The sequence below is a fragment of the Littorina saxatilis genome, linkage group LG8 (assembly GCF_037325665.1).
Source record: "Littorina saxatilis isolate snail1 linkage group LG8, US_GU_Lsax_2.0, whole genome shotgun sequence".
Classification (NCBI taxonomy): domain Eukaryota; kingdom Metazoa; phylum Mollusca; class Gastropoda; order Littorinimorpha; family Littorinidae; genus Littorina; species Littorina saxatilis.
This window is the reverse complement of record NC_090252.1, coordinates 19,531,043-19,553,424: the sequence shown is the minus strand read 5'-3', so window position 1 is coordinate 19,553,424 and position 22,382 is coordinate 19,531,043. Positions and strand designations below refer to the sequence as shown.

Genomic DNA, 22,382 nt, shown 5'->3' with positions numbered 1-22,382 from the left:
TCGCTTCTATGGAAATTGTCCTGTCATGATTGTGCTTGTCAGATTAATTTAAAAAGGCGAATTTGGGGTTCGAAGTGCGACGTCTTTGACTCCAATACAAAGTATTGTAGCTGACATGAGTAGATGAATTTCTTCCATGTACACAGTCAAAAGAAGGCTTGAAATAACGAATTTTATTCGGGAAGCGCGGCGCGTTCTGTAGAGTTGCGATTTACGACGCGCGGCGCTTCGAGGAGCGCTGCGATTGGTGACGCGCGATGTATTCTGCTGTTACATTTCCTTCACAATTAGCAACGTTTACATCACATAGCCAAGCTCCTCATTGTGATTCAGTTTCACCTCACTTTGTCACATCTCCATGGACGAGTTATTGTCTGAAGGTAAAATGTTTGCCCCTGCATGGTGCATCATTTTCAAAGTGGCCTGGAATAGAATTCGGAGTGGTCTATTTTTTCCAAACATACCCAGCGCGAGATTTTATAATAGGGCGCAACAAGGTGGTGGCGACTAAAGAGGTGTTTGAGTACGCTAACAGCAGAGAAGGTAGAAGTAGACATACACTTACCACCGCTTCCTTGCGTTCCTGAAAAAAAAGTTGAAAACATGTTACTTTCGCCGCAACTAAACTCGTGCCAAAAAGTAAAGGACACCGTGGCATTTAATCTTAAATACAATATTCAAACAAGTCACATCAAGAGATTTCATTTGATTTGATTTGCTTTCAAAATATGTTGTCAATCTGTCGGCCCGAAACTAAAATATCGACTCTTAAAATCTTGGATCAGTCATAGTCGAGACTTCTAAAACCTGGTTTCCGAAAACAGTAAACCGAGACGAGTCAATCTGGTGCAGGTGAAGCATACCAACATAACACCAAATTTACATATAAATGGATTTTCTTACGTGTTGAGCACAATTGCAGAGTATATACGAGCACAATTGCAGAATATTAGGCAACTTGCCTATTGCGTAATCGGCTGCTGAATTCGCGAAATAGGCAAGTTTTAGAGGCGTTTACGCGATTTCGGCAACACGCTGCCGATTTCACGTATTGGGCAGTGTTTTGCCGATTACGCGAAATGGGCAAAACATAATGTTGTCCATTACGCGGAATCGGCAATTACGCGAATTCGGCACGACATATATATATATATATATATATATATATATATATATATATATATATATATATATATCCCATGACCTTCCTTCTTTGTCTCTGTAAATGTACTCTAGGTATATTTCTTGTACTTTCATTGTTCTCTTGTTCAATCAATCAATCAATATGAGGCTTATATCGCATTCCGTATTCCGTGGGTACAGTTCTAAGCGCAGGGATTTATTTTTTTTATTTTTTTATTTTTATTGTATGCATATTATATCGCGCACATATCCAAGGCGCAGGGATTTATTTATGCTGTGTGAGATGGAATGTTTTTACACAATACATCACGCATTCACATCGGCCAGCAGATCGCAGCCATGTTGGCGCATATCCTACTTTTCACGGCCTATTATTCCAAGTCACACGGGTATTTTGGTGAACATTTGTATCTATGCCTATACAATTTTGCCAGGAAAGACCCTTTTGTCAATCGTGGGATCGTTAACGTACACACCCCAATGTAGTGTACACGAAGGGACCTCGGTTTTTCGTCTCATCCGAAAGACTAGCACTTGAACCCACCACCTAGGTTAGGAAAGGGGGGAGAAAATTACTAACGCCCTGACCCAGGGGCGAACTCGCAACCTCTCGCTTCCGAGCGCAAGTGCGTTACCACTCGGCCACCCAGTCCTGGTGATGTAACTATTGCACTCTTATAACACATAAAATAGAGGTTACATTAAGGGTGCACGAAATACATCATAGCTGGCTCTACTTTCTGTCGTCCTTGACATTCCAAAAGAAACGACTCGGAAAAAGCCGAATATGAATTCATCAAATACCGTACGGGTACTATCTAGAAACACACACACACACACACACACACACACACACACACACACACACACACACACACACACACACACACAAACACACACACAAACACACACACACACACACACACACAACTACTGATAGAATTTCCCAAATAACCATATTTGTGTCAGAAGTTTTCATTCATGCTTCTGAATTAATTACAAATCAACACCTGGCAACACAATCATTCTCACAATCAAACTGTTACCGACTGGTAAGGTACACACAGACAGACATGGTATGACCTTACCAGGGACAACAAAACAAAAACAGATAGACAAAACAAAGGAAGAGAAAGAGGCATGCTATCAAAGTAAGCCAGTCAGACAGAAAGACAGGTTTGCAGTTAGTAAGGCACGCAGATAAGCATACACGTACATACAGGCACTCAGGTAGACAGATACACAGGCAGAGACACAGGCAAGCAGGCAAACAGACCGACAATGATATTTTGGACTATGTTTTAAACCATACCGCTAGGGTGAAAACTGGACTCAGTGCCGGTGTAAGTGATATTCTGGTCAACATGAATGCTGATTCCAACAACTGTGAACTGTTTGACTGTGGACAAATAACAATATTACACATTTTAAATACAAAGAAGACATGTTGTCAATCAATCGTTTTGAATCAAAACTTCGCAAAAATATGTATTGCAACAAATGTTGCATCCCAATTAAAGCTCATTCCCATGTAATTTTATTTAATCTTTCCATGGCATTAAAGGCACTCAACATGAATATCCGGCACACTTTTGGGATCAATCATTTATTTTACATGGATCACGTGAGCACCGCTCATAAAAAGGTAAAATCGACCTGACAAAAACGCAAGGTACCAATTAAAAAATCGACATAAAATGATAACAGACATAATTTGGCTACGTTTACATACGATGAGAAAGTAATATCAATTATCTACCTCTGAAAGTGCTGTTTTATTTAGCTGGCTTGTGTATTTAATGTGTTATGTAACTCCTACTGATGCAGGTATCGATCGAAGACGAAAAGTGCTGTATTGCACCAATGGCCAAGTGGATTGCTTTCTATACTTTCAGGATGTTATGCCTGCATACTGCTAGACGTGCTTCAAATGTCGGATTTTTACAGGTTTTTGTTCAGATGTTATGCAATGTTACAGAGAAAGTGTTTAAATGCATCAAAGGATTTATCACCTTACTTCCAAAACATGCATGACTTACCAAGTCTACTGACACATGATCGGTACATGTACTGCCACAATCTCACTTGCGTATGACCACTGACGTATATTTCCTAGCCATGTAAACACATGATACAAAAAACGGAACGTACACGCTGTTGTCAACAGACCGCGATTATTGCCGAGTGCATCTCAAATCAGGCTGCGGCCACACATGCGTGGGCATTGCTGTATCAAAGCAATCATTGCAAACATTATCAAGCGTGTGTTTAGAGGCCTAGCAAATTTACACCAGTGGGTCATACGCAAATGAAACGTTGGCAGTGTTTTTATTAATCATTTGTCTGTAGACTTGTAAAGTCATGATGTTTTGTGGAGGTAAATGAACAATCATATTACGAGTTTTAAAACTTTTTTCAGAACATTGCAAAACATCTGAAAAAATACCGGTAACAATCTGAAGCATTGAAGTACCTCTCGTATGTTGACATACTATCCTGGAAGTTACACAGTAATCCATAGGCCATTCCTGAAATACAGCTGTTTTTGTCACGAACCCTCTCAACATGACGTGTTTCTTTTTGTTCCACTCATGGACTGACACCTACATCAGTAGGAATAACATAACACGAAATATGCAAGCCACCTACAAAAAATAAACTGTCTAGATAACTGATTTGACTTTCTCCTCGTACATAAAAGATGCCAAATGTTGCCTATTATCATTTGTTTCTTCGATTTTAATTGTTACATTACGCTTTTGTCTGGTCGATTTTGGGGGTACCCTTATCTGATCGGCGGTCATGCAATCCATGCTAAATCAATCTTTAATCGGAAAGGTGTGCAAATTAGTTAAATGGACTGCATTTAATGGCATTGGCAGTTTAAATCAAATATTACACAAATAAACGCTTTAATCTGGGTGCCACATGTGTTGAAATATGTTTTGCTAAGTTTGTTTTGCAAAGCATTTACATGTTATTGCTGAATCTGATGATATGCATTTAAAAAAGAAGGTTTACAAAATCGATTTTGTTATAACCCAATTCAAATTAATAAAAGTCATTATCATGAAGGATAAGAATTTGCACGTGGTTTTGCGCTGCTTATAGTAAGCACAGTGTCCGTATGCATGCATGTCACATGTACTGTTTTGATCAGTCATCAAAATCACATACTGCTTTTATGATATTATATGTCAGTAATAGAAACAAGTACAGTGTAATTGACATTGGTACTGTTGCCCCTTTTGGTCTAGGATTAGTACAGTTAAAGGACAGTCTGACATTCCCATTTTTGGTCCAATCAGAATAGACTAGCTGACACCACATGACTATGCTAACTCCTTGGTCACAATTAACCTTTGGGTTTACACACATAACAATCGTTAACGCCATATTAAACCTTCATACAATCACATGTTTTTCTTTTCTTCTAAATGAAAAAAAAATACCAGTTTGCACACTTAAAAACACAGTCAACCATAAAGCATAACCTTACCCCGAAAACGGAGCTCAATATCCATGGTGGTCGATCTACATGTCACTCTGCTTTGCTCGGTGTTAATACTTGTTCCACCTTCTCCAGCCAGTTCAAAGACACGCAGTTCTGAGGCTGACATACATTGACCCTCTCGTGTCGTGTTAAGGCTCAACACAACCTTCGTTTGGAAGAGACATGTTCTAATGATATTGAGAATGTAAAGTTTTTTCTTTCAGGCTGGGTCGGGGATGGGAAAGGATGGGAGGGCAAGCATAAGTTGAGCAAAGACAGGTTAACAAAAACAAATAACTAACGTTTGGAAGAGAAAGGTACGTTTAATACCTTTTCTTTGGAAAAAATAAATCATTCCGACTACTACTACTACTACTACTAAATTGTTAGTAAGTACAGGTGTAACATGACTAAAGTGAGTTGATTGGCAAATGGCAATACCCTGAAAGTGTAGGCGCACTCCAAGAGTGCGTTCACAATCACATAGAGCGTATTCATGTGCCTGTACCCATTATTTCGATTTGAGACAGTTCTTCTGAGACATGTAGTTTATCGTCTCCACATTATCAAAAGAAGCTTGACTCTAAACTGTTACTTCCCCGCGGCTAAAAGCAGAAGTGTTTTTTGACAGATTTCGAAACCAGAATTTGGAAGTCGACTGATTCGATTGACTGTTATAAGTAAGGGAGAGTTACTGCTTCCGTACTGGTTATGGGAATCGTACCACTCGTTTTCACAGAAAACAGGTGATGATACGGAGCCAATGACTACGTAGCACGAAAGGGTAGTCTGAAAGAATTAACTCACCGAAACGAAAATGGCGGATCAACACCATGTGGCGTCTAGGTGAGAAGGATTCAATTTTAAAGCTTGTTGATGTTATTTTACATAGTTTTGTTTTGCGTGACATTGTATCTGAATATATACGCAAAGACTAAATGTAATATTGTTTTGTCACAAAGTGCAATGACTGGCCTGCGATCCAGCCAAGTTTAGAGCAAACCTCACCGCGTGTATAGCTTCGTTTGATATATATGACTATACAGTTACGTGTATCGTACCACTCTTGGTCATCTGTTTGGTACCGGTGGTACGATTCAGAAAACTCGTGGTACGATATGCATGACTACATATACGTGTGTGTGTGTTTGTTGTGAACGGTTTTCAGCAAGCAAAAGCAAAAACAATGGATTGCGTGTGTTTTGTGTCACCAATGGGCACACGAAAAGTGCACATCAAGTGATGGTTTCACTTACATTTGCCACCATTGTGATGATTACAGTGAATAGACGATTGACTGTCAAAACAGTGTTTTGAAAGTGAATAGCCTGATTTGGCGTAAGTGTTGCCATGCTGTTTGCTGCAAAGTTTGGACTGAAACAGGTTTTTTGTATTGTTTATATTTGAATAAAACAGGTCATGCCTATCGTACCTGCTGGTTAGTGTTATAGTACCGGTGGAACGAATCCAGTGACCTGGTGGTACTTAATGAAGACCCAGTCTCTTGATTCGTACCTTTCGAAGAAAAAAACAAACATTGTGTGGTGTCTATTGTGTGTACCATCTGCTAATATAAAACATACTATATGATAGAACCATATTGGCACTATATGCAAGGTGCAAATAGCAGTGCTCTGGGATATCATGCGTGCGATGCAGATGAGTTGTTTCTTAAGTGGTACGGAACCTGTAACTCTCCCTTACATGTAGCAGACGACAGCGTCAGTTCAGTACTAAAACAAACAGTTTTCGCCTATGTCAGGACAACAACGATGTAAATAGAAAACGCGAAGACTTCAACACACTCTTACGGTACCATGTAGTCATACCACCAGCCTCCCAGATGAATTCGGATACATTACGAGACATAACATGCCAACTATATTTTTGACAAATAAGCGAACAATCGAGTCACTTTGACATTAGGAGACGTCACTCAGTTGGTTCTGGAGTGTTTTATTTTTAGGAGCATGTCTGGTGCATGTTTTGCTACAAATGAATAACTGAATACATAAATTAAAGTCATACTGTTAGTTGCAAAGGGTCTTCAAATCATAAAATGCATGGTCGGCGATTCAACCGTCAATACCCCCAAAAATAAATGTGCATCTATGGTGAGACGCCCGTAAGGCGTGGCAAAGCCGGCACACACACACGCAGAACTGTATCTAACTCGACTCGAAAAACACAAGAAGTTGTGTAAATTATTGTGGTTGGTTATCTGGATTGTTTTTAAAATTGATTCCGGAATAAGGCAAGGTTGTTCTTTTTCCGCACTAGCCTTTGTATTAGCAGTTGAATTGTTAGCAATCAAAATTTGAGAGGCCAAAAATATAAAGGGTATGTCATTATGGAACTAGGGAGATATGGATAATGTTTTGAAAGTATTGTTGTACGCTGAAGATGTTACATTGTTTTTGCAAGATGAACATGACATGTTCCAAGCCCTGGCTTTGATTGATACATTTTCGGAAATATCAGGTTTGAACATAAATCACCAAAAATCCAAACGAAGAACTGTAGGAATGAGTGTTGCGGTTGTGCATGTAGAGAGAAAATGAAATATCTGGGTGTATATATTTCTGTAATTACATGCGTGCGTCAAAAGTGAGAGAGAATTAGGGAGAGAGAGTGAATGTTGCGAAAATGCTCATCTGCGTGTGGGATAAACCCCTCTTCAAACAATATGCAGCATTTGAACAAACCAGCAAACAAGAGAAAAAAGCTTTACCGCAATACTTCCACTTTTCTGTGGTACAACAAATATGCTGACGTCTTTTGCAGCCTGAAGAACCTGCTGATTGCGGTAAAATGTTGCATGGTGTCCCAGTGAATGACCAACCGAGACAATGTGGTGATATGCTGAAAAATTAACAACAATCACCATCATCATCGGTAATATAAATAAACTTGGCCAAAATATGTTTGCAACAAATTTCAAACCCAAACTAAAGCATTAATTCCCGTGTCATTTCATTAAAACTGTATATGCCAGGTAAGGCCGTTCACTTAACCTTCAGGAACACCTTTTGGATTATTTCTGTTACAGGGATCACGTGACCGCCGCTCAAGTAAGGGTACCCTCAAAATCAACCAGACAAAAACAAAAGAGCCGAATGAAAAATCGACAAAAAGTCACAATAGGCTAAACTGTGCAACTTTCACATACGAGAAGAAAGTCAAACCAATTATCTATCCTGAACAGATTGTTTTGTTTTGCTACCTTACGTATTTCGCTGATGCAGGTGTCGATCGCAAGAAGGGTCAAAAACGGGACGTTTTATGTCAATTTTTAAGGGTATCGTGTCAAAAAGCGCTACATGTTAGCAATGACTTCGTGGATTGCTTTGAAACTTTCATAATATTTTACCAACATACTAGAGATACTTCGTGCAAAAGTTTGGATCGTCATGGTTGTTTATCCAGATGTGACACAATCTTTCGAAAAATGTTGTTAAACTTGTCATAGGATTGTTCACTTGTGTCTAACTACATTCATGACTTTGCATATTTACAGATAAATGACTGATACAGATTCTGTCTAAGTTTCATTTGCGTGTAGCCGCTGGCGTTAATTTGCTAGTCATGCAAACACATGAGTAAAAAATGGAATGCTCACGCTGTTTCGCGCCCACAGCTGCTATTGCTGCGTGCCTCTCAAAACATGCTACGGTCACGTCTGGTTAGGCATCGCTGTGGCACCAGAATCGTCGTTAAACTATGTAGCGTGTTTACAGGCCCAGCAATTTTGCGTCAGTGCTTACACGCACACAAGACTTTAGCAGTGTGTGTATCAATAATTATCTTTTTTCAAGTCATAACTTTTTTGGGCCCAAGTGAACACTCCTATGGCGAGATTAAAAACTTATTTCAAAAAAGTGCATAACGTTTTAACAAACACCTGTAACAATCCATCATTTCGCTGAAGTATTTCTGGTATGTCGGTAACATATTCTGAACCAATCCACGAAGTCATTACTAAAGTGCAGCCTTTTTTGTCATGATACCCCTAAAAAATGACGCAAAAAGTCCCGTTTTGGACCGCTCTTACGATCGACACCTGCATCAGTAGGAATAGCATAGCACGCTAAATACGCAATGTAGCAAAACAAAACAAATCCGTTCAGGGTCGATATTTGGTTTGACTTTCTTCTCGTATATCAAAGTTGCACAGTTTTGCCTATTGTGATTTTTTGTCGATTTTTCATTTGGCTCTTTCGTTTTTTGTCCGGTCGATTTTGAGGGTACCCTTACGTAAGCGGCGGTCACGTGATCCCTGTAAAAGAAATATTGAATCCAAAAGGTGATCCTGAAGGTTAAGTAAACGGCATATAAAGTGGTAATGAAATGGCACAGGGATTAATGCTTTAATTTAGGTTTGAAATTTGTTGCAATACGTTTTTTTCCAAGTTTATACACACCAAACACACATTATCTGTGCTAACTATTATCTTATTAAAGACACTTTTAATTTCACTGTAATTGATTCAAACTCCAACCATTTCAATATATAAATATGCCCAAGAGCAAAACATTTCTCACTCAGAGGTCTTTAAATGATGAATTAAGCCTGTGCAGTAGCAATGGTCTGGTAACAAACGAAAATCAAATCTTCTATAGAAAGATCATTCTGTACTTAAAGACCCGCACTTGAACACGTTGCATCATGTATTTATCAATTAGAGTATCAAATCACAAGGGCATTCCATCAATACGAACTGCACCCCACCCCACCCCCCCCTCTCATGTAAAATTCCGATACAAACACAGAAAAACAGAGACAGCAGATACAATTCTGACGTACACAAAAATAAGAACTTACTATTTATTTGCTTGGGGAATGGCGGAACGTAGAACCAAGTTAAAACAAAGCCTCTCTCCTGAGTCAGTGTGCTCCCATTCTTGGCCGTAATAAATCTAATTCTGTAGGATATTTGTTGCACACTTTCCTTTTCTTCTGAATCTGGGACAAAAACAATGATTGAGGTCTTGACCACTATAGAACTGACAACTATTGAAAATGTTGAGTTTTATAACACTATAAAGTTGAAAAAAGACGACACATGACACAATTTTAATGTATAAAATAATACTGGTTGATTTATATAGCGGATCACGAACAATGCGAGCTTTAGCAAGCTTTTTTTCTGACATGGGAACCCCTGTTTTGTACTTGGAGTATTCTCAAACACAATTGGCGTATTTTCAGAAAAAAATGAGTGTTCTCCACACCGCATTTGAACATAAATTATTCTAACATGCTTCGCACGCATCCTTTGCAACGATAAGTACATTTACCGATACATTTAAAATAAATGCTTATCGTTCAATGTTTAATGACAAAAGCTGTAATCATTGATCAAATGCCGAGTTAAAACGTTATTTGTAATCATTAAAATCAAGAGTGCCCCAGTTTATATACAGGAACGACAATCTACATGTGTAACAGTGGGTGGGTGAAACTCTGTTGCCTACTGTTGTCATTGAACATCTGTTTGATCATAGCTGATTAACGGGAACAATGATACTTCTGAGGGATGTTCGAGTCCGGAAACGTAACTTTGACTGTCTATGAAAAGTCGCAGTCTGCGGCAATGCCGAAAGGCAAGTTCATTTTCAAAATCAGCTCCAAAACCATAGCTTCAGCAGAATATGCCGCCTGTTCCCCATGTGTGTGTTTTTTTTCCAGAGGGCTACGTTTTTCATGGTCATTTCACGTTTGTTGTGCAGAAATTTGACCCGCAGCGTCTGGCAGAATTTGCAGTGTGCGTACGTCTTGCTACCATTTGACGCCACTCTGGTTGGTAGGTATATGCTTTGAGTGAAACTCCTGTGCACTGACAGATTTTTTCTTGGCCTCTGGTTGAAGCAAGCGACCACTGTGTGGTTGTTTCTGCAGGATGGAAAACCGTAATGGCAGCAACTTTCGCTTCGTCCGTGTGACCTGCTTTTGTCTCGTCACTTCCTATGAACTCAAATTGGCTCTAGTTACATCTTTATCGCTAAACTGGGTTATTGAGACTAAGCGATATATGACAGGCCACGAGAGCTGCAAAACGAGTGTGTGAAAATACTTGATCGTCTTCGGGATGTGCATGTGAAGAAAAGTATTGTAGGTATTGTTCTCGTCGTCATTTGTTTCCACCGACCGTACGCATCGTATTTTAGACAACCAAGCGTACAACATATGGTGAACTCGTATGGATTTCCACATCTGTTTTCCATGACCGCGAACTAAGACCATCAAAGTTTAAAATCCACTAACACGAAGTGTGTAACCTATTTATTCCACCTTTGGTCAAGTTTTCATCAACACAAAAAGAACACTGTTTGTGCACCAGTTTGATTATATCCTAATCTCTCAGTCAGTCAGACAAGCAATGCAAGTGTCGATGCATTACCCATATTTTACTTCTTAATGATCAAGAAGGAGTCAAAGTGTTGATAAACTACCTACGTATTACTTTTTTAAGGAACACCCAGGAATGGAAGTGTTGATTAATAAACAACATTTTACTTTCAAACAACCGAAAAGCAAATGCAGTTTTCATACATTACCTAAGAAGCTACTGTAGTCAACTTTCATGTTGCCGGGGAAAATGTCACCACAAAGCAGAGAGAAGGGTTCATAACTGACGGGTTGTGCCCCATTCTTAGAATATCCACGTGATATTTCCAGAACGTCTATTCCATTTTCCACTAGCTCTGAGATCGTGTGATGCTGGTCTCTCTTGCAAGTCATCGATCTGCATAATTATTAAGACACACAGCTATCGAATGGACTTAACAACGTCACGTGTGTATGTCTCAGAGAGAGAGAGAGAGAGAGAGAGAGAGAGAGAGAGAGAGAGAGAGAGAGAGAGAGAGAGAGAGAGAGAGATAGAGAGAGAGATAGAGTGTATGTGTGTGTGTGTGTGTGTGTGTGTGCGTGTATGTGTGCTTGCGTGCTTGCGTGCTTGCGTGCGTGCGTGTGTGTGTGTGTGTGCGTATGTGTGTATGTGTGTGTGCGCTCGCTTCGCATGTTTGTGCATCAATCAATATGATCAATCAATATGAAGCTTATATAGAGCGTATTCCGTGGGTACAGTTCTAAGCGCTTGTCGAAGAGTTGTCAACACAGGACTAACAAAGAAACTAACATCTTCAGACGGACACAAATCCTATCACACACTAGCAAACCCTGGTAAACAAACAACTGTTTAACAACAATGTACACATCAATAGCTAGGTCCAAACAAAATAATATTAAGCACAAAGAAAACACCTCTCCCAGAGCACAGCACAAGAATGTCTTTTGGGGCACAACACATCACGTCGAGCATGAAAGTCGCAGCCAGCTACGGGAAGAACTGAGTCTTCAACCTACTCTTGAACGCGTCAAGAGAGGGGCTCTGGCGAAGCTCAAGCGGCAGGGAGTTCCAGACGGAGGGGACCGCGGAGGGAAATGCACGCTGACCAGCAGATGCGAGTTTCGAGCGAGGGATGTGGAGGCGGAGAGGATCAGCAGCAGAACGAAGGGGACGGTCGGAGGGCTGGGTGTACAGGTCCAGGGAGGATTAAAGGTACTCGGGAGCAGAGTCGTTGAGACACTTGTAGACCAGAGTGGACAGTTTGTAGTAGATTCGGGTGTTGACAGGGAGCCAGTGCAAGGAGCGAAGTAGGGGGGTGATGTGGTCTCGCTTCGTCTTCCTCTACGTCAGCCTGGCAGCAGCGTTCTGGACTCGTTGTAGGCCATGAATGGATGAGGCGGGGAGGCCAGCCAGAAGGGAGTTGCAGTAGTCCAGACGACTGACGATGAGGGAGACAACCAGCTTGACAGGCGTCGTGGGTGAGGTAGCGACGGATGGAGGCGATGCGTCGTAGGTGGAAAAAGCAGGTCTTGATGATGAAGGAGATGTGTGTCTGCATGGAGAGAGTGGAGTCGAGAAAGACGCCAAGGCTCTTGACAGCAGGGGAGAATGGAACAGTCGCGTCATCCAGCTGGAGGTCGGTCACAGTGAGGGAAGCAATCTTCTGTCGTGTTCCAACGAGAAGGGCCTCCGTCTTCTCACTGTTCAGCTTCAGCTTGTTCTCAGTTATCCAGTTCTTGATGTCAGTGAAACAACTGGAGATGGATCCAAGGAGATCGTCAACGTCCTCCGGCTTGGCGCTGTTCTGGAGCTGCGTGTCATCGGCAAAAGAGTTGTAGTTCAGGCCGTGGCGTTCGATGACCAGGGAGAGGGGTTGGGTGTACAGGGTGAAAAGGACAGGGCCGAGAACAGATCCTTGTGGGACGCCGAAGCGGACAGGGACAGGCTGAGAAGAGAACGAATCAGTGGTGACAGTCTGAGAGCGGTTCTGGAGGTAGTTCCTAAACCAAGAGAGGGCGGTGTCGTGAATGCCGAACGTGGAACTGAGGCGATCGACGAGTAGCTGGTGGTCGATCGTGTCGAAGGCCGCGGAAAGGTCCAGCAGCACAAGGGCAGAGACGAGACCGTTATCTGTTGCGTTCAGGAGGTCCGTGGTGATTCGCAGGAGCGCCGTCTCGGTGCTGTGGTGAGGGCGGTACGCTGACTGGTACACTGGCATCAGCGAGTTCCGAGACAGGTGGGCGCTGAACTGCTCCAGGATGATACGCTCCAGAAGCTTGGAGAGGAAGGGCAGGTTGGACACAGGACGGTAGTTCTTCAACTCGTTGACGTCAAGGCCGGACTTCTTGATGAGTGGGCGGACAACGGCAGACTTGAAGCAGTCGGGAACGACACCTGTGGCCAGGGATATGTTGATGATATCTGTGATAGACGGCAGGAGCTTGTCCAGACACTTGGTGAAGAGGAAGCATGGCAGGGGATCTAGCTCGCAGGTCTTGATGGCCGTCTTGGTGATGAGTCGCTTGACGTGTGACGTGGTTTTGAGTGACAGGCTGAAAGCACGTGAGGGGGGAGCCGGAGAAGGAAGGGGAGGGTGGGGACGGGACGAAGGGCTGCTGATCGAGTGTTTTCCGAAGCTTGTCAATCTTGTCCTTGAAGAACTCCGAGAATAACTCCGGGATATCCTGTGGTGGGTGAGCAGTGGGTAAGGGGGCAGCGGGGGAGGAGCCCATGAGAGAGGACATGATGGAGAACAGCTGCCTGGATGATGAGGCGTTGACGATGCAGTCGTGGAAGTGCTCGATCTTGGCAGCAGTGATGGCTTGCGTGACTCGAAGCACCGCATCCCTGAGAATCTGCTTATGAACCTCCAGGCCAGAGTGTCGCCATGCACGCTCCGCTCGCCGTCTCTCGATCTTGGCGGCTGTGATGTCCTCAGAGAACCAGGGAGCCGGCTGTCGCTCAGGGACTGCGCATAGAGATGGCGGGGCATGTTTGTCGAGGAGCTGGCGCAGAGTCAAGCTGAAGAAATGGGCGGCGTCAGTGGACGGGTCTCGCTGGGCAAGCAGCAGGGCAGCTTCGTCTCCAAAAGCATCTGTCTCAATGTCTCGTAGCTTGCGACGTGTGACCATCTTCCGCTTCTGTGCTGCCTTGGTGATGTTGACGATTAAGTTGATGGCGGTGTGGTCGGAGACAAGATGGTCGTTGGCGACGAGGCTGGAGACCAGATTGTCCGAGGGTCGAGTGACAATCCAATCCAGGATGTGGCCACTTGAGTGGGAGGGAAAAGGAACGACCTGGTCCACACTGTAGCTGTCCAACAGCGCACGGGCCCGCTTGGTGTCAGCGTTGGCAGGGCAGTCCCAGTGGATGTTAAAGTCACCGAGGACGATGGCGCTATGGGACGTCACGTTGTAGTGGTCGAGGGCTTGGGAGAACTCGTCGAAGAAAGTAGAGTCCTTCAGCTTGTTCTTGGTGTTAGGGGGAGGGCGATATATACACAGAAAGGTGAGGGTGGTGGTGGTGGCGATCGTCATCTCCACAGCTTCGAAGGTGGTGTAGGGGAAGGGGAGGCTGTCCGAAAAGGACGCTGCAGCATGCATGTGGTCCTTGTAGACGACGGCGATGCCTCCACCACGCCCAGCCGGGCGGGGGAAGGAGACTGTCTTGTACCCTGCGGGGGTCAGCTGCTTGATCTTGGGGTCATCACCAGGTCGTAGCCACGTCTCGGTGATGAACAGGGCGTCTAACTTGTTTTCTATAATGTAGTCTGCTATCAGATCTGCTTTGCCTTCTGGATTTACTGACTGGGAGTTGAGGAGACAGAGGTGTAGGGTGTTTTTGGAATGAGTGGGTGGGTGCTGATTTTGGGTGGGCGGGTGCTGGGGAGGGGTTGTGGGAGAAAGGGGAGGGGTGGGGAGGTGAGGGAGAGGGGTGATGGGAGGATGGGGAGGGGTGGTGAGAGAGTGGGGAGGGATAGAAGGAAGCAGGGAAAGGGTGGGGGGATGCTGGGGAGGGGTAGTGGTACATTGGGTGGGGGTGGTGGGCGTGAGAGAAGTGGAGGTAGGAGAAGGGTTGAGGGCAGCAAGTTGCTGTGCGGTTCGAAGACGCTGCGAGCGGCCGGCGCGACAGCCCCTTACGGTTGGTGGTCTCTGCAGGATTCCCAGCTCCTTGAGATGGAGGTATAGAGGCCGTGGCAGGCGCAGTCTAGCAGCGTCGGTGGGACGGTAGTTGAGGGGGGAACCTATCGCCATAGTGAGAGAGGGGAGTGGAAAAAGAGAGAGAGAGAGAGAGAGAGAGAGAGAGAGAGAGAGAGAGAGAGAGAGAGAGAGAAAGAGAGAGAGAGAAAGAGAGCTCACGCAATTTATGACACCTGAGAATGTACTCTGAGGGTACATCTCGGGAGACAATCCCCTACCTATTGTATAAGCGGGCAGAACAGTGGGAAAAGGGCCAACTCACTCTGTGACTCATCGCACGCAGGCGCTGGTCAGTGTAGCTACAGCTGACTGAACAACAACAATAGTCTAGCAGGCTACCAACTATGACGCCTGGGCAGAACAAAGGCCACTGTACACACTAAGGTACACGCTAACGCATAAGGCAGACTACGTTTACAGAAAGAGAAACACTCTAACCTAACAACATAATAACAACAGTCTAAGCAGTCTAGCAGCAAAAAGACTAACACACTAAGTTCACTATAATTTACGACAGGCTACGGTCTAGGATGACACGGGAAGTCCGAAAGCGCCTCAACCACAACACCACAACACAGACGGATGAGATACACACTAACACTGAGATCAAATGCAGTAAAACAACCCACAAAACGTTGACAAGGACAACAGAATAAAACCACAAGCTCTCGTTGACAAACACCAACGAACGAAAACAAGACAAAACAGCAAGTAGAGAGCAACGAAAACAAGGGAAACAAAACAGAACAAAAGCACTTAGCTGATTCACGACCGGGAAGGAAAGATGGCCGCTCTAACACGTGGACAGACGATCACACAAATTCACACCAATAGCACTCACAAATTCACTTCTTCTGACAAGACAGGTTCACAATTAGCTTCAATACACTCTTATACACCACTCTGCAAACATACAACACAAGAATCCTTGGAAATCAACACGAAAATTATCCAAATATCGAGACAGGTAATGCAGCTGTAGTCGGCGCAAGGACAGACAACTCAACAACAGCATGTCATTATGCAAGCGTGTGTTCGTTAGTCCGTGAGTAACCACATAAATAAATCGGTGTGTCGGTCTGGCTTTCTGTCCATCTTACTTTTCGTCTGCACGTCCTTTCCTGGTGGATAGATCTGAGACGAACAAGTCCAGCCTAGGGAAATTCAGCAAGTACCACGTGCAGTCAATTCCCTCCCCGTAGTGTTGGGGGTAATTGGGACTTACAACATGACCGTACTGGAGACCGGCTGTAGAGTGGACAGTGTGGCCACAACCTAAGTAAAAACAGAATCATGGTTAGACTGGGAGAAAAGTGACCTTTGACATCACATGTTCAATTATGACGTGATGGTTTGAACTTCTGACGGGCCTTTGGCCCTGAATTGCATTAAAAAAAATCGTTTCCCTGTGGGTGATTGTGCTTACTGTTGCACTACCTAACTAATGACACAAACAATTTTTGGTGGCTAGTTAATTGCCAAACAAGCAATGTTTTGTTGGTCCTCGGGGTGCATATATATATATACTAGATGAATACCCGCTTTGCCTGGTAGCCGGCTTCGCCGGGAAGAAGTAGAGCCGAATACTGAGTGGCGCACAGTACGCCGGCTTCGCCGGGTGAGTGGCGCACCGTACGCGATTGACGCCACACGAAGGAAGGCAGATAAACGCGCAAAACACTGGAGAAGATAAGTAAGAGTAATACCCGGCTTTGCCGGGATGAAAGCGTTGTGGACAGTGACCTTCTAAAAATAGTAACGGGAATATGGATTGAGCGTTGTGGACAGTGACCTTCTAAAAATAGTAACGGGAATATGGATTGACGCCACACGAAGGAAGGGAGATAAACGCAAAACATTGGAGAAGATAAGGAACATTTACTGGGAATGGATCTGGGAAGATGAACAGAAAAACCAAAATCGTGTTGACAATTTTCATTGACCAGGTTGTGTCCCGGATCTACCTGAATATGCCCACCAAATTTGAAGCAGATCCATCGAGAACTTTGGCCGTGCATCGCGAACACACACACACACACACACACACACACACACACACACACACACACACACACACACACACACACACACACACACACACACACACACACACACACACACACACAAGTACGTATATGTATAGGTTACAACACTCGTGGTTTTTTATATGGCTTGTATTTCAGTCAAGACCCAGCGGATGAATATCATCGGGAGACACGAGCCTCTGGCGAGTGGCTCTCGATTGATATTCCCGCTGGGTCTTGACTGAAATACAAGCCATATAAAAAACCACGAGTGTTGTAATCTGTATATCCCATTCTACCATCAAACACAAAGTGTAGACTACTAGCGGCACTGTTGCGATCTGTGGACCGTAAAACAGTGGTGCCAGCGAGACTTGGCCCTTTTGCAACCTTAAACTAAGTGACCGTCGCTGAAAACAATAAAACGAATGAGTGCATCGATACGTACGCGGAAACACTACTTTCAGACCATTTAAGTAAAGGTTCATAAGTTGCAAGAAAGTAATGAAGTCGTATAGAAATTAATTTAGTTGAAGCGCACAATTCTTTTTTTTTGCGTTTTTAGGTCGGCAGAACGGGCGAAACGGGTTTGGGACCCATTTGGCTTACTCGATTCAGAATCGATTCCACGTTGTTTTTCTCGAACGTGTTATTATACAATTAGGCTTATTGACAGAGAAGCAAATTTTAGGGAATAAATATGTAGGTTTAGATTTAACCATTTGCTCCCTATTTGAAATGTATCTACGTGATAAACTGTTTTGCGAGTGTGTTTGCATGAATGAACCTAAACTGGTATGGGTGTGAGGAAAACGGGACCGACTTGGTGAAGTCGCGAATTGCTGACACCAAGTCTGTCACCGCTGATTGATTGCATTTTGAAGGAATATGACTGGATTACGGAAAAAATGCACACATATTAAGTTCTTGGATACCTTCATCGCCAATGTGGACTTACTGCAGAGCCAGGCAAAAGAGTAGACTTGCTCGCAAAATGCGTGAAACAGCCGATGTTTGATACGAAGCGAAGCCACCCCAAACCATGCAGTAAGACGCTTCTCGGTCCCGCTACGCATGACACCAGACCAGTGTTGTTGCTTTGAGTTTGACTAACAAACTCGAAACTGTCATTTAAAACATGAGCCAAATGTGTATTGATTGTGTGATTAGTCTATGTGACAGGGCTTCTATTATCTGTGCTCCCTAGCTTCTGTCAGTTCCCACACCGACACTGCTGACAGATCTGTGTGACAGACTCTCACTGACAGTCGTCTGCTTCGATGCAAGGGAGGGTACTCGTTTTTTTGTTTTGGTTTGTAGCCATGGGCATTGTGATAGTGTTCGACTGTTCAAACTAGTGTTATGCACGGGTTAATACAACTGAGGATATAACTCTTTAGCAGCAAAACAATTAAGAGTGTATTACAATCTATTTGTTTGGCGCAAGGTCAAAGGTCGGGAGGAAAGTAGTTCTTTGCCCAAATCGGAATCTGCACTATCATATATTTTTTGGAGTCCATGATGTATTTATTGAGCTATAAAAATACAACATATATACCCATACTGAAGTAACAGAGACAAAGAAGGGAGGTCATGTATATACTAGAGGAATACTCGTCTTCGCCGGGGTGAATCGCGAGACAGAGACAGACAGCGTGGCGGTTCACCACAATCACCTTTGAAGGTGAAGTCCTGTCAAACGGGATTGAGAATTTTAGAGCTTATTTCTTAGCCCTATATTATCTGGTGTGGCTTCTCAAATGCCAGAACATACAGACAGACAAAAGCCGCCAGACCCCATCACAAACAGAACTCTATAATCCACAGGTGTTGCTTACACACACACACAAACACACACACACACACACACACACACACACACACACACACACACACAGAAGCCGTATATATATACATATATTTGTTACTGTCTTATTCATTTTTGGAATTCCGGCACGCAAAACATATTACGTCATGTATAATTACGTCATAGACAGACATTGCGTCAAAGGATATTTGTAAACATCGTGCGAGCTAATAATAGAACACCCTGACGAAGGCCACGAGGCCGAAATATTGGTGAAAACGTGAAGGCTTGTTGTGGTTATTTTTTCCATATTTGTTTGTATATATATATATCCCATGACCTCCCTTCTTTGTCTCTGTTACTTCAGTATGGGTATATATGTTGTATTTTTATAGCTCAATAAATACATCATGGACTCCAAAAAATATATGATAGTGCAGATTCCGATTTGGGCAAAGGACTACTTTCCTCCCGACCTTTGACCTCGCGCCGAACAATGTGACACATTTGTATGAAGTTCTAAAATCGTATTGCACGGCTCAGAAAACCATATCAGTTGCACGCAAAAATGAATCTCAGAACTGATCTGATGTATGAGATGCAATAAGCAAAAGTTTCTTTCATTATGAAAGCAATGCAGGTCGAAAAAAACGAACATTCAACTTACAAGATAACCAGATGCTAGCGAACCAAAACAAAAACACGAGTACCCTCCCCTTGCATCGTTAGCAGACGACTTTTGAGAACTTCTGTCGGTAGTGTGTTTTGGTGTGCGCCTTCAGCTATCAAACATCGGCTGTTTCACGTGTTTTGCGAGCAAGTCTACTCTTTTGCCTGGCTCTGCAGTAAGTCCACATATTTTTCCGTAATCCAGTCATATTCCTTCAAAATGCAATCAATCGGCGGTGACAGACGTGTTGGTCGCGTTTTCCTCACACGGGCCATACCAGTTTAAGTTCATCCATGCAAACACACTCGCAAATCAGTTTATCACGTAGATACATTTCAAATAGGGAGCAAATGGTTAAATCTAAACCTACATATTTGTTCCCTAAAATTTGCTTCTCTGTCAATAAGCCTAATTACACACGTTCGAGAAAAACAACGTGGAATCAATTCTGAATCGAGTAAGCCAAATGGGTCCCAAACCCGTTTCGCCCGTTCTGCCGACCTGAAACGCAAAACAAAAGAATTGTGCGCTTCAACTAAATTAATTTCTATTCGACTTCATTACTTTCTTGCAACTTACGAACCTTTACTTAAAGCTTTTAAATGGTCTGAAAGTAGTGTTACCGCGTACTTATCGATGCACTCATTCGTTTTATTTTTTCAGCGACGGTCACTTAGTTTAAGGTTGCAAAAGGGCTAAGTCTCGCTGGCAACAGTTTTACCCTGCACAGATCGCAACAGTGCCGCTAGTAGTCTACACTTTGTGTTTGATGGTAGAATGGGATATACAGATTACAACACTCGTGGTTTTTTATATGGCTTGTATTTCAGTCAAGACCCAGCGGGAATATCAATCGAGAGCCACTCGCCAGAGGCTCGTGTCTCCCGATGATATTCATCCGCTGGGTCTTGACTGAAATACAAGCCATATAAAAAACCACTCGTGTTGTAACCTATACATATATATATATATATATAAAACATCAGAAATTGTGAAAGAAACAATTGAAAGTCAGCAGAGACTTTCTTCCGAGATTTGTTAAAATCTCTTAGCAGAGAAAGAGAGAGAAATAAGTATCCCTTCACAGACAGCCTATTGGGAGCATCAGACCCTCCTCAAGGGGGACCGAGATTTACAGAGCAAAGTCCCTTTGTGGGGGACGTATCGCAAGGTAATCTAGTCCTGAGGAGGACCATTGTATTTGTACCTAGACCAGACACGTGTTTCGACACTATTGTGTCTCATCAGTGGTCAGGTGGTACTGATGGCGAGAGTTGTCAACCCATGGTATCCAACTAAGAAGCAAACCATTCTCTGAATGGTAGCTTCTGTTGGCATGGGAGACTACCCTCATCTGACAACCCCAAGAGGATATCTGTGAAGGGAAACACTTTGATTTAAGGCCAAAGTGTATAATTGATATTTATTAAGAAAGAATTTAGAAATTTAGACAAGTTTTAACCAAGAAATTAGGTTAAAACAAGGGAAATTTGAAAAAGCCTAAAGGGAGGTAACTCTGTACCAGCCTGCAGATCCAGAAATGGATACGCGAACAAGTTAGATCTAATTTTGAAAAGGTTAAACAGGAAAAGCGGTCAACTTTTCACTGCTGTTCAACACAGGACTTGGTAAAGAAGAAGTTTTCTGCTTTATTCAATTGGATCGCTTTAAAGGCGATGCAACTTTCACGGTGACCACATTATAAAACATCAGAAATTGTGAAAGAAACAATTGAAAGTCAGCAGAGACTTTCTTCCGAGATTTGTTAAAATCTCTTAGCAGAGAAAGAGAGAGAAATAAGTATCCCTTCACAGACAGCCTATTGGGAGCATCAGACCCTCCTCAAGGGGGACCGAGATTTACAGAGCAAAGTCCCTTTGTGGGGGACGTATCGCAAGGTAATCTAGTCCTGAGGAGGACCATTGTATTTGTACCTAGACCAGACACGTGTTTCGACACTATTGTGTCTCATCAGTGGTCAGGTGGTACTGATGGCGAGAGTTGTCAACCCATGGTATCCAACTAAGAAGCAAACCATTCTCTGAATGGTAGCTTCTGTTGGCATGGGAGACTACCCTCATCTGACAACCCCAAGAGGATATCTGTGAAGGGAAACACTTTGATTTAAGGCCAAAGTGTATAATTGATATTTATTAAGAAAGAATTTAGAAATTTAGACAAGTTTTAACCAAGAAATTAGGTTAATATATATATATATATATATATATATATATATATATATATATATATATATATATATATATATATATATATATATATATATAAATATATAGAGATAGGTGACAGTGTATTTTTCGCGTGGCTATAAATTGATTCGACCTTTTCACTTTGACAGTAAGAACAACTTACGGGTGCAAGGGAAGCGTTCTGGACAGCGCAGTGACATTCTAAAAATAGTAACGTAGACTGAAACGGGAATATGGATTAAAGCCACACGAAGGAAGGGAGATCAACGCAAAACACTGGAGAAGATAAGGAAGAGTTACTTGGAATGGTGAAATGAACAGAAAAACCAAAATCGGTTCAGCGCTGCGCGCTGAGAGCACGTGTTGAAATATCTCATCGATGATAATTATTGTGTCCGGGGTCTAGCTGAATACGGTGTCCAAATTTGAAAAAAGATCCACCGAAAACTTTGGCGTTGTGATGTGGTCTAGCGGCTTTGGTGTGTCGGT

General features: G+C 43.0%; 1 protein-coding gene across 1 annotated transcript in view; it reads right to left on the bottom strand.

The window, feature by feature from the left end:
* LOC138974212 (uncharacterized) overlaps positions 1–22,382 on the bottom strand; it is a 188,014-nt gene that overhangs the window by 104,696 nt on the left and 60,936 nt on the right. The window contains exons 22-28 of the mRNA XM_070346935.1: positions 16,286–16,460; positions 11,195–11,382; positions 9,459–9,599; positions 7,368–7,498; positions 4,643–4,802; positions 2,456–2,542; positions 566–583 (exon numbers count right to left, since the gene is read on the bottom strand). Of these exons, the coding sequence (XP_070203036.1) occupies positions 566–583; positions 2,456–2,542; positions 4,643–4,802; positions 7,368–7,498; positions 9,459–9,599; positions 11,195–11,382; positions 16,286–16,460 (900 nt within the window). The remainder of the gene's footprint in view (positions 1–565; positions 584–2,455; positions 2,543–4,642; positions 4,803–7,367; positions 7,499–9,458; positions 9,600–11,194; positions 11,383–16,285; positions 16,461–22,382) is intronic.